The sequence below is a fragment of the Fringilla coelebs genome (assembly GCF_963513975.1).
Source record: "Fringilla coelebs genome assembly, chromosome: 9".
In the NCBI taxonomy this organism is placed as follows: domain Eukaryota; kingdom Metazoa; phylum Chordata; class Aves; order Passeriformes; family Fringillidae; genus Fringilla; species Fringilla coelebs.
In genome coordinates this window covers 9,341,066-9,358,926 of record NC_140067.1, presented here as the reverse complement: position 1 = coordinate 9,358,926, position 17,861 = coordinate 9,341,066, and the positions used below count along the sequence as shown (strand labels likewise).

At 45.5% G+C, this 17,861-nt stretch overlaps 1 protein-coding gene across 2 annotated transcripts; it reads left to right on the top strand.

The window, feature by feature from the left end:
• Positions 1-9,208: 9,208 nt before the first annotated feature.
• Positions 9,209-15,925, top strand: MMACHC (metabolism of cobalamin associated C). 2 transcript variants are annotated; one of them, XM_084211363.1, is made up of 4 exons: positions 9,209-9,287; positions 11,144-11,338; positions 11,700-11,852; positions 12,392-15,925. In XM_084211363.1, the coding sequence occupies exons 1-4, from the start codon at positions 9,216-9,218 to the stop codon at positions 12,698-12,700; spliced, it is 729 nt and encodes a 242-aa protein (XP_084067489.1). In that variant the 5' UTR covers positions 9,209-9,215; the 3' UTR covers positions 12,701-15,925. The 2 variants fall into 2 exon arrangements, with proteins under 2 accessions (XP_084067489.1, XP_084067488.1); XM_084211362.1 differs by having other exon boundaries at positions 12,389-15,925.
• Positions 15,926-17,861: the final 1,936 nt, after the last annotated feature.

Sequence of the window (17,861 nt, the reverse complement as noted above, 5' to 3'; positions counted from 1 at the left end):
GAATGAAAAAGGCATTCCACTGATCCAGGGAGCAGGAGTACAGAAGCAAGCCAGGGAGGCAGAGCAGTAAATTTTCAGTAATGAACACTGTGAAATGATGCAGAACCTGGAAGATTTTACTAGCCAGTGTTCTTCTTGTACCCAGGGGAGAACAGAAATGCCTACTGTCATTTCCCAGAGACCTGTGAAGGAAACAGGAGGCTGCTCACCTCCGCATTATTTATACTTAATTTTCTATAACTACATCAAATCAGTATAAATGTGGATTTGTCATGGGGGAAGGGGGACAGATTTTCTAAGTGCACCTCCTGAGCCTCTGCCCATGATGTTCATGTACTTGCTGCCTGTGCTTCACTGCATAGCAGAAGCAGCACAGGAATCTTTTTTCCAATAATTCCTTTCCATCCCCCACAAAGAAAACAAAAATCATGCACTTACTGTCCATAAAACAGCCAAATTTTCAGTCCTACTGATACATACCAAAGTGATAAGCAAAGCTGGAAGACCATGACTGCGAATATAAAAGTCTCCCAGCAGTTTCCCATATTTTTTTGTGGTTTGGTTTGTTTTAATCTCCCAGAACTTTAACAACAGGCTTCAAAGTTCCCCACCCAAACACATTTGAATGAAGGCTCTTCCTCACTCTAATACTAAAGGGGTCATGTTTCCTCCCAGACCTGAAAAAAATCAACCTTCATCCTGAGCACAACTTCAAAACAATGTCAGAAGACAAAGCACTTAGAAGCTCCCAGAAAAGGACCTTCTTATTGTGCCTGGTGATAGAGACCTTGTGAACGAGATCCCCCACCAGAGTTAATCCTGCAACATTGGTAAGGTTTTATAAGAAATCATTAATTACTACATGAAGGTAGCATGGATAGGTTGATAATCTTGTGCATTTTAAATACAAAGGGATCGATTTATTCATCTGCCTGACAGCCTGCACTGTCTTCCTTGGCTTGTTCCCACTTCCTGTCCAATAAGTCTACTTGAAAGACATACTCAACACAGGTCTGCTCCACATGCCCCAGCAGTTTAACAATGGTTAGCCTCAGTTCCTCTGTCATATTTTTCCTATTCAATGACCCATCAGCCAAATAAGCCCCTGAACCATAAAACCAACTTGATCTTGATCAGACTGACAGTGGTCACAGCTGCAAGAAGACAAGCACATGTTTGTTCCAACTGTTCAGCTCCCTCTCTGTTTACAGGTAGACCAGATTCCCCACCCTCAGATCAAATAAAGAGCTAAGTTAGTTACCAGAGGTATCCTCCCAGTCATAAAACAGGTCTCCCTGTGATGAACTGCCCAGAATTAATATACCCCTGCAGCAGAAGCCTTTTGCTAGCTCTCTTTGAACTACAATGAGCATCTGTTGACAATCTCCCGCAGGGTAACTTCTCTCCTCCCCTGTTTCAGTCCTCTCTCCCTTTCAGAAGTGCACATCAGCTGCCACAGGACGACTCTCACAAGCATTAGAGTGTTTCCTTTCACTGGTCTTTCTTGGGACCAGTAGGAAGAGGGATGATCACTCAACTCTGATCAGTATTTTCTTCAAAATTTGCTGTTATGTCCAGACTCCTGAAGCTTTCGATGCTGAATTACAGGTTCTGCTTGGAACAAGACAAGATTCGTGGGTTCTTGAACATGACTTTCAGCCAGATTTGGACACTCATTTCGTTCTGATTGAGAAGAGTTTTACTAGGGACAACTGCAAAATTAGCAAAGTGTTCCTTTGCACTAGTCCTGGCTATGCCTTCTGATCACACAGACAAATAAACACAGCTAATTGCTCCAATTTCCCTTTTGATAATCTTAAGGGCAGGATGAGAAATTTTGCCCCCTTTTTCAAAAGGATCTCAATATTTTTAGGTGGAAGGCAACTGTGGACAAAACTATTTGTGGGTGTCTAGCAGAGAGGGAACCTGTTTTCACAAAGGGCTTATAGAAGCACTGGGAAGAGAGTGCTACATTCTACATTATTCTACGGAGTCTCAGCTGGTGTCATTCATTCACATCTTCCCTTCTCCTTCAACAGACAGCAATTATAAAATTAAGTTATCTCAGAGGGAAATGGAATAAAAAAAATTCAAACCACATAAGGAAATTTCACAGAGCCCTTTTCTGTCACTGTGGCACTCTATTCTCATAAAACAAACCAGCAACCTCCCCCTTATGAGCGTCATGGAATTTTCTGTTCAAATAACAACATTTCTCCACCTGTTTTGTAGCACACAAGAGGAAGCATTTTACCAGCACTTGTCAAGTCAGCTGCTCCATATTGGGTCGTGACAGGGTAAATCTATGGTCATTCTATATCTGTTCTGTTCCTGCTGGCATAGTCTCCCTAAAAGGAACAAATCCAAGCTCAGCTCTACTTCCCAGAGCTTTAGATAGCCAACAGTGTAAGCACAGTCCAACATAACACAAAACTTACTGTATAACTGGGAGAAAAAACCCTAAACATTTGAAGGCATTAGAGAAAATACACTAAATTCTCTCAATTTGTTCTGGTCCACCACGTGAGAGCTCAGAGGACAGGATCATACATCCCATCCCATGGGAGAGGGCTGAAGCAGAGGACTGCAGCTAGGAATCCTCTGACCTTGGAGGAACACCCCCAGTGTAGCCAAGCACCACAGCATCTCTCTCTCTGCAAGCCAGCTGGCAGCTGCCAAAGCTGATTGACAAATCACAAATCAGGCCCTGCACCAGTGCCTGTCCCCTGCAGAGAAAGAGCAGAACACACAGAAAGGGTAGGAGGGGCAGGTCTGAACAAGGGGGGGTATGAGGTGGAAAACAACAGCTCAGGTCTCTGGACGAGTGTGGGACTGGGCAGTCTGTGAATGATTTCTCAAAATGGCTGTTTCCCTTCCTGGAGCTGCCCCCCTTGGATCAGCCCCACATCTCACAGCTTCCACTTGTGGAAAATCCAGGGCACAAACAAGTGAAGAAGAGTTTGCCCACCCAGGGAAGCCAATATTCTTTCCATTTTTTAGTTGCTCCCAACAGTAAAGAGTGCATCTTTTAGTAAACATTAAAGGTCATGCAGCTCCAGCCCAGGCAGGTCATTGCTGAGATCATCACTCCAGCTATTTCCAGCCACTTCTCCAGCACTGCTCACGCCAGCTCAAAACACAGCCTGGAGACACGTGTACAATCTACACCAAAAGACCAAAGAATTATCTTTCCCCAGCCTTCTCACCCCATCTGCCAGACCTGAGAACAGCAGCAGTCTGTGTCTATCCCCTCCAGCACTGCTGGTTCAGTGTGCTCTGCAATCGTCTCAAACCCTATTAAAAACATCCTCATTTATCTCCCACTGAAACAGAAATACCAATGAGCATCCTCACAAGCCATGTAAACTCAGATAAAAAGAGGTGCCTGTGGTTCCAAGTGTCCTAGGCTAGCCAGCTTCTCCTGGGTGCCCCTGCCACAATAACCCTGCAGGGTTTCTGATGCTACCATGTACAAATACTTGCTACAACGGGACAGCAACAGGTAACGAGCTGCTCATTATTAAATGAGGGGCTTTGCTTGACCGTCTGATCAGTAAACTCCGTATGAGAGTCCCCACCTGGCAGTGCTTCAGAATAAATGTTGGAGAACAGCTTAACCCTTTGATGGGACGTGCAGGCTCTTCAGGCATTGCCCTGACAGCAACCTGACATGTTACAACTGCACCTACAAAGCAGTTAATTGTAGCAGGTTTGCTAGCAAAGTCTGAATCAGCAGGATTAGTAAATTGGAAAAGCAGCACACAGGGCAGTTTAATATGCCTTACAGCCTCCATTCACAAGAATCTTAAGCATCTTACTAAAGTAGGGCATGAATTTTTTTTATTTTAAAGGAACATTAGCCCTTTGTTCCTGATTTCTTTTAATGCTAAGTTAATGCAAACACAAGGGGGTTTTATATCCTAAAAGCAAGGCATAAATCCAAAAGGATGAAGAGGCTGAGAGACAATCCTTCTTGAAGTGAGCAATTTTCACCTTCTCACTGGCTGTGTGTCAGCACCAAAACAAAAATGGAGCCACATTAAAAAATGGTATCTTGGCACTGTCAGAGGAAGTGATAAGTATCATAATTGGCCCTCACATGCAGCTTTTCATTACCCTGACACTACATGGGGAGGGAGGATGAAAGACCAGACAGGCACACACATGTTACCTCTGTCCTGGCATAGCAATGCTGCTCTCAGAACTAAGTTTTAAATCTGGCCCAAGTGCTAGGCCACCACTTCAAACTGTACTGTCTTCCTGCCTTTAGGCACCTAATACTCAGCCCTACCAGTAAAACTGGGCCCAGCAGGAGCCTCTCATCTGTATGACCTCTGGAATGCCCTGAGCAGCAGAGCTTTGTCATCCACAGCACAGCAGAAAACCCTTCCAGGTTCTTAAGATCCTGAGGGTGCAGGATCCAGCCACACTTACCTGCAGGCACCTCCATCTCCATGGCCCTGGAAAGTTCATTGGAGCTGAAGTGTCTGGGGTGGGAACCTCAGCCAAAGATGGAGAGAACCACTCTGCCTATCTCAGCAAGGTCTTGCTTCTCTCTAAAAGAAATTTAAAGAAACAGCAGATTAGGCCAACATTTCAAGGATAGACTTGTTGAGTCTAAGCATCCTCTGCCTACCTTTTGTGACACCTGCTACACTTGGAGAAACTGCAGTTATTCCCATTTAATAGCATTTTCCTATTCTTACATGGGTACAAGCAGTGGCACAAGGCAGCAGAAAATAGGTTCCATGACAGGCAGGAGAACATAGTGGCAAAAATGTTCAGGCACTGGAATTCACCTGTCTGTGGCACCAACAGCTCCAGCCAGCTCCACATCATTCAGGTTTAAACCATGAAGAATCAGCCACCTCATTTCTGCTCTAAGACACAGCCACAATGCAAAACCCTTCCCAGACAGGGGTCACTTTGTGCTGGAAAGGGACAGGACACCTGACCTTACCACGAGATCTCTAAACCAGAGGCTGGAAAACCAGATCCCAGACTGTTAGTAACGTTGGAATAAGTGTGAAATCACTCCTGTGATCTCTTCTTTCCCTGCAGGTGCCATGGATGTTACTTCCTTCCAGGAGAGACTTTACACTTGATCTTTCAGATCAAAGATTGTAGATCTGACTGAAGGATAACACTGACAGACCCTGACACTTAGCAATGCCTGCCAGAACAGTTACTGGGGGTGAGGATGGGGTGGCACCACTTTGGTGGGGTTTCCAAAAGCTGTGCCTCATGCAGCAGAAGGCAGCTCTGCTGAGCAATTCAGTTGTGTTTTCAGAGGTGAATGGGCTGGCAGCAGAACCTCTGCCTCCCCACCTAGCCCTGATCACATTGTTCACTCAAATGTGCCAGCACAATTTTTTCCTGCAGCAGCACTGTGAAGCACACCACTTCAGGGGAAAAAAAAAAATCCAACAAAAAAGCCCAAACAATGACGCACTTGTTAGAACCAGCTCGGCTCCCCGATCAGATTTACAGCACACCAACAACTGCAGTGGCAGAAATTTGGGAGGCAATGTGCTGTGAGGCCAGGGCAGGAAAATGCAGAGAGATTGGAACATTTTAAGCTGATGTTGACAGCACAGACAACGACTCATGAAATCAGAGCTTAACAGGTGGGAGGGTGACACAATAAGGGAAGGCATTAGGCTTTTATAGAAAGAAATAGGGAATCAATATTTAATTACAGGAGAATTACAATGAAGTTGCATTATTGAAAACATCTCACCAAGTTGATACAATATTTTTTATCAAAGAAAACCTAATAATGAATCTACATTAACCTCCAGACTCAGTGTTCACCAATACTTCCCTACTAATAAAAATAGACATTTATATGCTTGTGGTCAAGAGCTGGAAAGATCAGAAAAACTGACAAGGAATTGAGATGCCCTTTAACTCCATTTCAGTTGCCAAATTGCCCTGACTGTCCAAACAATTTGTGTGAGTCTCTCTCTCACATTAGCTTCCTACCAAATGCAGAGCAATTGTTCCTTGCCAGGGTCAGAAAAAGGTTTCAAGAGCTGTGGATGGAAAGCAGAAGGAAAATCCCTTCTGTCACAATCACATTGTGTCTTTGTCATTTACTGTTGTGGAGAACAATGAGATCTAATGATTCTTTTTGTATAAATGCTTCATGATAACACCAAATCACACTGTATGCCACGTCACAGCAGCATTAGCCTGAGGGGGATGAATGAGAGTGTTGTTTTTTTCCTAATAATAGAACAAACCACACTGCCACACCTGGGACACAGACACCTCACAGACACATTGCTGCCTTCCCCCAGGGAAGTGAGCCATATTCTCTGGATGCTGTTGTGCTGTAGCACAAAGCTGTCAGGGGGCAGAGAATGGAAGCAGTGACATGAACTCTCAGCCAGACCTGTGACAGTTTGGACATCTGGCAGCTGTCCGAGGGCAGCTGGGGTTGGACAGAGGGGACAATGAAACAGAGCCAAAGAGATCTAAGGATCTTCAACAAGGAAGCTGAGATGTCACTCATTTCTCCCCAGGGAGCAGGGCAGAGCCTTGGTAGAGGTGGGGGAGAGCAAGGGCCAAGCTAGCAGAGGTTTGAGGCACAAACAAAGCCAGTTCCCACCAGCCGAGCTCGAGCTCGGGGAGAAAGGAATGTGAGGGATGGGGAAACTGGGAAGGAATTAGAGCTCAGGCATTATAAATGAGCACCTCTTCTTAAACTCCCCAATTATTTCAGTCATTGCAGTAAAGTGCAAGTAAAGTATTCTCCAAATAGCAACAAGGAGACCGCCCTGCCAGAGGGCCTGGGTAGGAGACAGCAGCACTCCTGGTTAAACAAGGCAGATGAGGTGGCTCAGGGAACAGCTCCAAGGACAGCTGTGGAGGAACAGCAGGTACCATCCTTCACACCCACGTGGAATGAGCAGATGATGCCAACCCTCAGGATACAAACATCTCAGTGGCAGAGGCTGCCATGTAGAATCACAGAATAGCCTGTGCTGGGAGCAACCTGCGGGCACCCAGCTTGTGGTAGTTGGGAGTGGGGCTGCAATGGAGCCTCATCCCCAGTGGGTACAGCTGTGCAGGACAGGTGACCAGCATGGAAGGGGGTGAGATATGGAGGGCTCAGGGTACTGAGCAATCACAGAGGGTACAGAGGGCACGCAGGTGTAAGGCGCACAAAATGAGGGGAATAAAAGGTTGGACTGAAGAGCAATAAATGGTGGATGCTTGAAGCCTTCTGATGGGGTGTGGTGCTGTATGGTGACACTCTGTGTACTGTGGCCATCTTCACTGTGGCATGTGCTGTGACAGGGACCCACAAGGATTGTCTAGTCTGACTCCTGCCTCTGCAGGAGGACAACCCCAAGAATCACCTGTGCACCTGAGAGCGTTGTCCAAATGAACTCTGGCAGGCCCAGTGCTGTCAGCCCTTCCCTTCATGAGCTGCCTCAGAAGGACTGAACACCCTTCCTGCACTTAGCCTAAGATCAGCTCCAGGAGAGGGCAGACACTGAAGCCAAACCTGCCTCAAGCCTTGCCAGTTCAGGACTGAAATGGAAGAGCCCACCTCACAGAGCTGGCAAACCTGTCCCCTTCTGCATCAGTGAAGCTGGAGCCCCACCTGGAAATGAGCTGTGCTCCACAGGCAGGTACAAAGGACAGCTGGCAAAAGAGAACAGCGGGGTGAGAGATCGGTCCCCAGCATCTCTGAGCTTGCCAGCCCAGCGCCTGTGGAAGCAATTTCCACAGCAGGAGCTGTCCTGCAGAGCTCGGAGCAGCCGCCAGCCAGCAGCACCCTCCTGTGACACATTCCTGCAGCTCCCGGCAGCTGCTCCGCTGACAGCCGGGAGCTGCGCTTGCTCCGGCAGCCTAGCTGCCCCTGGGCATCCCCAAATTCCCTGCAGGGGTGTCCCCTCCACCTGAGGTGGCCCAGCCTCTGGCGAGTGCTGTACAAACTCTAAGATTGTGCCCTGTTAGACTGAGCTTTGTGGCTGCTCACCTGAATGAAATACAGGGGACAACCACTTCCAAGTGTTTTCCAGGGGCAGCCTCTGATCCAGCACAGCATTAAGCCCTTCAGAAAAATCTTGGAACGACTGAGAAGAAGGGAGTTGGACACATAACATGCCAACATAGGCAAAACCCTCTTATTTCCAGCATCTGAGGTGCAAAGCCCTTTCTGCCTTATATCCATCTCTTTCTCTTTGTTGAGCAAGGAGATGGAGCAAGTTTGTGCCAGGCTACACTCAGCCTGTTTCTTCAGCAGGACTTCAGAAACCTAGACAAGAAGTGATCCGTGTAAGAGGCTCCTGCAGCTATCAGTGCTTTGGTTCCACTGCCTTTACTTTCACTACTTCATAGCTTGTGGATCTGCTCCTGCTGGAGCTCTTTCTCCTGTTTTAGTCAATTCACAGATGGAGATATTCAACGATATGAGCGGATGGGCAGAAACAGATTTTGTATGAGGATTACTTACAATTTAGTCCAAGAAAGCACATAGTGGTCTGGTGCAACTTCACAAGCTGGAAATACAGGGAGATCTGGAAAGAACAAATTGTATTTCTAAACATGACTGACAGGATCCATCTGTCCTCCCAGTGCAGAAGGCAGGGATATAATATGGAGAAACTCTTGGGGTACCAGAAGATATAAGGAAACTCCACAATGCAGTGAGGTAGTTCTGTCCCCAAGAACTTGCACATTTGGTGTCCTGCACTTATTGCACAAGTACTATAAAGATTGTGATAAGCAGCTATTAAGATTAGGGTAGGGAGATCCAAATCTGAGGCTCAGTCTCCAGTATGGCAAGCGGTAGGGAATACAGAATCTGCAAAGAACGTGTACTTTCAGAAGGGGAAGGAGAAAGGATTGCCAGCACAGAGCCCTCACTGTTTCAGCGAGCAGCACCCTCCCTCAGGCACAGGTGGAGCTTTCCCACAGAGTGCGGGGCCGGGAAAAGAGGCCTAATCCCGGGCGGTGTGAAGGGACGGCCACAAGGCGGGAACGGCGAGGGGACCCGGCGGGACTGGGCTGGCTGAGCATGCTGGGACACGGAGTCCCCTCCGGGGGAGCCGGCGCGGAGGGGGGGGCGCTGCGCACTACAACTCCCGCGGTTCTTTGCGCGCCGCGCCGTCTCCTAGGAGACGCAGGGATGCGCGCCGGGGGTCCCTCCGGGCCGGAACTACCGCTCCCGTGGTGCCCCGCGCGGCGCCGCCGCCGCCATGGAGCGGCGCGTGGCGGAGCAGCTCCGCAGCGCGCTGGGCCCGCTCGGCCTCGAGGCGCACGCCTTCAAGGTAATGACGTCACCGTGACGTCACGAGAACGACGTCACTGCCCGCGGAGCTGCAGGGGCTGAGGGAGCGCGGGGCGCGGAGCGGGTCCCGGGGCCGCGCAGGGGCCGGGGGTGCCGGGGGTCGGTGCCCCGGGGAGCTCGGGGCGCCCCTCGGCCGAGCGGGGCCGGGCACGCCCCGCGGAGCCGCTGCGGCCGGCGCGGGTCGATGCGCAGCGCGGGGTCCGGCCGGCTCGCCCGCCCGGGAGCGCGGGGCAAGGTGACCGCAGCGGCCGCGGCTGCTCCGGCCCTTGGTGCGGGCCCCTGACCGGCGGGGTCGGGCGTTACGTAATGACACGTCTGCCCCAGCCGACGGCAAAGTCCTCTAGGCAAGTTTAAATTTTAATCTGAGTGTGGGAGTGCTGACCGCCTCATGCGCTCCTCTGACCTCTGTTCTGCCCGGGGAAGGGACCCCCTGCAGCCTCTGCCGCTGTGCCCTATTCACCTGTAAGTGCAGGGCCTCCTTCCTCACCTGCCCCAGGGCAATCTGCAATAAATCAATCTGCAATAAACGTGCCCTTCCCTCGGGGAGTGTTGTATCTGTCACCTGAAATGTTTTTATTTCCTGTTGTGATCTCATTCGCATAAAAAGTACAAGGCAATGAGGTGGTGAGAGAAGTAATGAGATAGGTGCCTCCAGAATTTGGAAAACTCAATGCTGCTTGCCTAAAACACATCAGCAGAATTCGGGGCAGAACCCAGATAAAAAGACTGTAGCTACCAGAGGGGAAACCTTCTAGCCCTCTAGCTCCCTCCAGATTTCATTCTGACACAGCCAGTCCTGGTGCACTGACTGATGTTCCCCGGGAAACCACCAAAGCTTAGACTCATATCTCTCTAATTCCTTGTAACATCTCAATTCAGCACCTTCAGAGCCACAAAACTGATTAAACTTAGAGGTTCATATCAGAATGTAAACTTTATAGTGAATCTAGCTTTTGTTCTGTGTTTCCTCATGGGCAGTCTGGCTGCCACTGCCAGCTGCAGAATCACTGTCAGAGTAATTTCACTGATTACTTAGAATAACCAGTATATTTCATTTTCGAACTTACTGTTCCATTACTCAACACCTCTCTGATTGTTAGACCTGGCCTTGTGGCACCCCAGGAGGGAGGAAGTTGTGATAACCTATGAAAGATTGATGTTACTGTGCAGGGCATCAGGAGTGGGGTGCAGGGGGTTTGGGCCATTTCCTCCTGCACTTGGCAGTTGCAGGTCAGAGCCCTGTCCTCCTGGTCATGCTTCCTGCTGCCCTGGCTTGATCTCTCATTTCTGGACTGTGTCCAGCCCTGGAATCAAATATCCAAATGTGGCTGTGTCATAATCCACGTGCTACTGATAACAAACGTTTTTAGGGGGGGCTTAGCACTGCCAAGAGCTTCACATCCTTTATTCCCCACAAGTGTTTCCTGCAGAAGAAGTAAAACATGCAACTTGCCACACAAAACAGAACCACCAGTTTCTTTCTGGCCAAAGATAAGAGGAAAAAACCAAACCTGTAAAAGCTTTATCTGAACCAAACAATCTGATTTGCATTGGCAAGACTGATTGCTCATATTTCCCTCTAGGTTTCTGAGCAGAGCTGGATAAAGGGCAGATGGAGCTGAATGCTGTGTGTGATTCTTATCTCACAGCTCACAGCTTTTCCAAACTGTGAATCCTGGTGTGCAAAACAACTTGGTTTGAAAGGAAGGCCCTGGGCAGGTTGCCCATCTGGGTTGCAAATGAAGGGGGCTACAGTTATTTCCACATTTTTGCATTCCTGCATGTCCACTAGAGTGGTGTCTGTGTTCTAATGGAAATTTGTGTTTCTTTGCCAAGGTTGGGTGGTACAATGCTGTTCTCCAGCCAGCCTTCCACCTCCCCTACCCAGATGACACACTGGCCTTCGTGGTCCTCAGCACGCCCTCCATGTTCGACAAGGCCCTTAAGCCTTTTGTGAACAAAGAACGGTTAAAAATAATCAGGGATCCCGTGGATCAGTGTGTTTCCCATCACTTATCTCGTGTGAAGGAGGTAAGAAACTGAAATACCCATTCCATTCAGCACATAACCAGGTGGGTTGAGCAGCAGACAAAGCCCCGCAGGTTCCTGCCCTGCTCTTTGGAAGGGTGAAGCATTATTCCTGAAGGAGGGAGCATCAGCAGGCGTTGGGTGCTTTACTTGCATCTTCTGCCTCTGGATTACACCTCACAGCTGAGAGGGAGCTCTGCAGGCACAGGCTGAATGCCCACAGCCTCAAACCTGCTGGTAGAATTCAGCAGCAGGATGTGGGAGTCTGCAGGCTTCACATGCGCCTGATTTGCTGCCATCCAGCAGTTCTGGGGTGGCAAGGCTTTTTCCATGAGCCTAGGCTGATGTTTTCAAATTTTCCCAGAAATTCCCCGACCAGAGGGTGGAGATCATGTTTGATTACGAGCTGCTGCCGAGCCGAAAGCCCAAGTTCCTGGCACAGACAGCTGCCCACGTTGCTGGAGCTGCATATTACTACCAAAGGAAGGATGTGAAGCTTGATCCTTGGGGGAAAAAGGTGAGGCAGAAACACAGTCTGGGAAGAACCATTGAACTGTTCAGTGATTGTTTGCTCACTAGTCACTAGTTCATCTTGCAGGAAACGACAAAGTCCAGAGCACATACAGGTTCATAAAGTGTTTCAGGTGGGAATTGGAAGCTTCCAAGATTCTTCAGGATAGTAGGGAGATGTGCATGGAGAGAAATATCTTAATCTGTTAAATCTACTTAGATAGAAGAATAAATGGCAGTGTAAAGGAAAACCTGTTGCTTAGAGCATCGCAAAATGGGGGGGAAATGCTCTGTGGTTAATTTCTGTAATAGATTTGCAGAAAGGAACCTCTCCCCAGCATTCCAGGGAGGTGTGTGTGGGCACAGGAAAGTGGGAGTGAAATGCAGTGCTTCGAGCCATACGTTCAGGAAAGTTTTCCCTTCTGCTCTGCACAGCTCTCCAAGAGAAGGTTGGGAGAGAGAGAAGCATCTGATGGATGCTTTGATCTCTAGCCTTGATTAGACACAAAGTGAGGCAGCCTGGATATTTTTTTTTTCTTCCAGAAGATCTTTGGCGTTTGTATCCATCCCAAGTACGGAGGCTGGTTTGCTATCCGGGCTCTCCTGCTCTTCCCAGCCATCCAGGTGCCGTTCCTGGAGCAGCCCGCCCCTGTGGACTGTGTGAGCACGGAGGAGAAGAGGATTGAGCTGCTGGAGCAGTTCAATTTCCACTGGCAGGACGGCCGCTACAGGGACATCATCGAAGTGAAGGAAAGGTACTCGGAGGAGCAGAAAGCCTACTTTGCCACTCCTCCGGCCGAGAGATTCCGGCTGCTGGGGCTCTCGCAGGAAGCCCAGAGAATCACATTTCACTGAGAAACCGGCTCCGCGGAGGGCAGAGGGCAGCAAAGGGCAACTCATGAGCACCGGCTTTTCCCGGTGCCGAGGGGGAGGAGGAGGAGGAGGATGGTTATGCTGGTATAGACGTGGCAAATCCAATGCAAACATTGCAATCAAAGCTTCCCAGAGAGAGGGGCACAGCTCTGCGGTCTGGGGGAGGTGGGAGCCCTCTGTTCTGTGCTGCTGCTGATCTGGGGTGTCCTTTGGGAACCCAGTTAGCTGCCATTAGCCTTTGGTTGGGAGTAGTTTAGACATCCTGGCAACTTCAAAATCCATGCTGCTTATTAGAGAAATCACTTTTGTTCTCAAAATTTTTCTTTCTGAATGTTCTGTTTTTATTCTTTGTAGGTGTAAAAAAAAAAAATCAGTCATTGTACCACTTAGTTGGATTTTGTCTAAACTTGGGGCAGGTACTTTTTTAGATGTAACCAGCATTTTGTTATCCTGTGTCATGGCCCTCTCTAGAGAACACATGTCCAGTCTTTAGAGTCTTGCCTAGGTCACATTTAAGCATTTATCCATTCATAGAGCTGACTGGAATATTTGGAAAGATGCTGAGTAATGTCCATATGATTGGAGGTTTTACTCACGTTGAGATAACTGACTGAAAAATACAATTCTCCCGGCCTTTTCTAAGGAAGACCACATTTGTGTTAAAAGTATTTTTCAGTGCCAGCACACAGCACACCCCCCACAGTTACTGCCACAGTTTCCTGGTGTGCTTTCTTTGTGGGAGAGGTTGTAAACCTGCACACGTGTAAAAGCCATGGCACAAGGCCTTGTCACATGCACAGGCAAACAAGCACAGAAGAAAGGGAAATATTAATGACATTTATGTTACTTATATTGCTGGATTAAACTTGTTCAGACAGAAGCAACATTTTTTCCATGACTTTGTCCTGTTACATTTGTCCAGAGGCTACAATGCACCTGGAAATCAGGAATTAATTTCTCTTTGAGCAATTTGAGCTCAGATCTTGTTAAAGTAATATAATACATTAAAATAATGTTTTGTGGGAGTTGTTTTACTAGACTGCAGTGTGATACTGCAAATGGACAGGCACTTTTTTCCTTTGGATGGTACTAACATGATGATGAAGAAATACTCACTTTGCAGAATTGAGCCCTTTCTTTTTATGTTGGGATTCTTCAAAGCTTTGGAGACTCCACCAGGAAGGTTGCCCTCACCTCACCTCAGTTGTTCACTGCTTGATACAGTTGCTCACAGTCAGTACACTAACTCATTGTAATCCAAATTCAGGATAACAAGTTTGCTTCCCTGTAAACAGAGTAGTGAGCATGTGCATTTGTTCACTGCATTTGCTGTTACAAAAAAGTCTTTGTTGCTTTCCATGTTTTGTTCATCTCTGACTAAGGCAGACACCTGACTTAGAATGTGGTAGGGGTATTGTGATGTTTAATTTAAGGTAAAGAATGAAATTTGTTTAAAATCTGTTCTTTTGTTACAGGATTACTTCTGGTTCAAATTTGTTTGATGTTTCAGAACTTTGAACTGTAATTTAACAGGGGCTTGAGGTAATGGCTCATACTAGTAACAAAGACAAAATACTGATTCTCTTAGAAGGATAAATATAGATTTGAATCAAATCTATCTTTTTATATTACAATTTAAAGTAAATTATTTTGATTTTTTGGTATTGATTTCTTACAAATATTTAATATTTTGTCTTAATTTATTAAACAGATTACAATGGTCACTGCATTTCAATTTCTGTAATTTATTTCTCTTCAAATGGTATTTTGGTTACTAAATATACAGACTTGTAAGTAAACCTCAGTACTGAGTATTTTTATTTAAACAATGCAGTTCTTAACTTGTGGAGAAGTCAGGATGTTCAAGCGAGAATCAATCATGTTTTTTTTAATATCCTGAAAAGAGCTACCTAAGACACACACAGTCCAGTATCTGAAAACTAAGGAAAAAAAAGGTTATCCTAGCAGAAGTTGGTAAACTATTATCACAGGCCCACTGGGATATAAAAAAATAAAACCTACATCACATTATGAGTAAGCCCAATAAAGGTTTATCTTTCCCAGGTCATTTCAGCAAGAGCATTATAACAGCAAGCACCATGACAGTGCACTTCTTATTTCTTCCTCTGTTCTTAACAGTAACAAAAGTTCCAGATGTCCAGTGAGACATAACTGAAGGACTTCCCCTCAGTAGCACCAAAGTAAGGCCTGTAAGGACTGGAATTTTTACCTATTAGTGAACAGTGATCTGTGCTCCTTGTGCTTCTGGGAGCAGTTGTGTCAGGCAGAACAGAGTGCAAATATTTAGCAATATCCATTCCTACCACAGTGATTTTGGGGTGACTTGGACTGGGCATTACTTTCTTTCTCTCAGCCAGCTCACTGAGATCCACAGCTGCACAGTGAGATACACAGTGAGTAGATTTCTCCCCTTGCTGGTTGGAGTCTAATGGCCTTTGTCTTATAAAACTTTAGTTTGAGAACCTGTTTGACTTACCTCATCTCTTGGGACAAGACCAGACATGGTGAGGAATGGATCAGCCTTGGATCCTGAGGCATTGTGAAGGCATTCTTAGTTTCAGCCCTTGCAAATGTCAAACAAGTAATTGCAAATACTTGCACAGATTTACTAGTTCAAGTATCACATTTTACATTTTTAAGCAAGTTGTTCTCTAAATCCTAATTTTTAAACATTTATTAAAGACTCTTTTCCTCAGTATAACCAGTAGGGTGAGTATTCAAGAGCTGAACAGGAAAAATAAAAGAAATTAAAAGCTATTTGAATTTAAATTCAGTTTTAGCAACAAGGTATTCAGTACATTTCAAGCTAATAAAATAGTTTATGGGGAATTAACAAGTTTGTAATAGTTTCATGCATTTACCATTTTTACTACCCTTAGTTTTTCCCTATTTTTTATTTTTCCCTAAAAATAACTGAGATTTTTATAACAATTAAAGATTTGATAGACAACACCAATTAAATACAAAGCACAGTCTAACCTGGTTACCAACAACCATCAGGGTTGTTGCTCAGAAAAACACCTCCAAAATCACTGTTGGTGAGTTTTGGTATAAGTTTGAATCAGTTACATCTCAGTGGTACGATAATAAGCACTAAAATTTCTTTGTAGTATGAAGAAGAGTGTGGCAAACTGAATTTCTGATTAAGTTGACTGACTGACTTTTTCTTTCTCCCATAAAAAGAGTGGCTTGTAACAATGCTGTTTGCCTCTGAACTATGGAGAACTAAAGATGCTTTGCTGTAAAAATGTGTGCTGGTGTGTCAATCAAAAACAGCCAACCTTAGAAGAGCAGAAAACTTCTAGTTTGTTGTTTGGATGGGGGTTATAAAGTCTGGTTTGGGCTGGGGTTTTTGCTATGTTTTTGATTTGGGTTTTTTTTAGGGCTAGATTGCCCTCCTCTGGATCAGAAGCATAACTTTACTCATTCAGTATAATATATTCATGGTCTTTTATTCATTTGTGACCAAAATTATTGTTGGTGTAACTACTATTTGACATGGGTTGTATTTCTGAAAATGCACATTGGCTTGAATTGAAATTGAATCAAAAACCCCCAAGTTAAGACTGATGTATTTAAAAAAAAACAAGATAGTGGCAGCTACTGGTAAGTGCCAGTGTGGTTATGAGCACTCTTTGTTAAGCCTCATGCAAAAAGTGTGTTCATAAATTAGCTTTGAATACTGACTCCAGCAGCAGCAGTTCAAAACTCTTCCTCTGAGGGAAGTGGTTTTGCTGCTCACTGCAGCAGAGAAACAGCTGCACCTCTGCAAGCTGAACTTTCAGAGATTCATCTACCAAAATAGACAAATGTATTCATGAGAGGGTTTTTGCTGTTACACTGGCTTCCTGTGCTATCGTATATCCTGTGACAGATCATCCATCACGTTTCCTTCAGAAAACAGAACAGGGAACTTCCCTTCTAGGTTTTCAAGGAGGAAACAGAGCACCAAGGAACACAAATGAGCTTTTCTTTTTCCTCTGTGAGTCAAAAAGATGTCCACATTCCTTAGGAAATACGGTGGGAAACTTGAAAGAATTGAATATTTTGTCATAAAATGAGCAGTAAGATATTTTAGTGGAATGATTAAAATCTCTCCAGTAATATCTTCAAAATGTGATTATATATGCATACAAATATTTTAAATTCATACAAATATTTAAATTCATTAATATGACATCTATAATTCTCATCTTTGCTGATGTTTGTACATAACTCAGTGAGAAAGCAATTTTACTTTTAATAACTGCATATGTTTTCTTTTCCCCCAAACACCTTGAAAAGTTCTAAAGATCAGACACATTTACACTAAGTTGCTTGGGGTTTTTTTTCCCTCATGTAGAACAAACCATGGGACAGGAAAATTCCTTTAAGTGGATTACAGAAGGAGTGGAGAGATTTTTCTGTGTTTCCTAAATTTATGCAGAATCATTGCTTTTTCTATGAATGTATAAACCCTCTTATTCCTTTCAAAGGAATTAGTCTTAGGTTTTAATTTCATGTCATAACCTTTTTTCTAGTATTGTTCAGACTAGTCGTCCTGAATCATTCCAAAATGTGAAAAACTGCCCTATTGTTGTGAAAAGTGAATTTGATCAAATACATCAATTTTAGGGTATGATGTTTTATCAAGTGTAGATTGAAGACTTTGTTTCCTTCCTAGACAAAGGATATTTGTTTTACTCATCAGTGCAGATACTTCAAAAATCTGTTGCTGTGGAATATGAACATAAACCTACTGGACTTGGTGTCAGAGAACAGTGCAACCTTAATGACTTCCCATATATTTAGTCACATATCTGTGCTCCAATGGTTTCTTGCACAGAAACATTCTGAATTCAGACACGTGTCCCCATAGCATCTACAGTGATTCAGGTTTCAGGGGAAAGTGCCAAATTTCACATTGAAGCAAACCTTTCATCACTAGGTGTGGTGAGAATTGCTTCCCACAGGCTCAGCTCTTGTTCAGGAACACTGCAAACAACTCACAGCCTGTTCTCCTGCAGCCACCCAGGGGTGTGCAGCACAGTTGGTAATGCAGAGTTTGTTTGACTCTACATTAAAGGCAGACTCCTGGTTTTCCTTTCTAAGGATTAAAAATAGAGCGACTGTATTAAACCAT

What these genes read in the sequence shown, in the direction of transcription:
- MMACHC (XM_084211362.1), top strand. Translation starts at nt 9,216, where the DNA reads ATGGAGCGGCGCGTGGCGGAGCAGCTCCGCAGCGCGCTGGGCCCGCTC. An exon ending in ACTTATCTCGTGTGAAGGAG is followed by an intron (nt 11,339 to 11,699) that starts GTAAGAAACTGA and finishes AAATTTTCCCAG; the next exon opens with AAATTCCCCGACCAGAGGGT. An exon ending in TTGATCCTTGGGGGAAAAAG is followed by an intron (nt 11,853 to 12,388) that starts GTGAGGCAGAAA and finishes TTTTTCTTCCAG; the next exon opens with AAGATCTTTGGCGTTTGTAT.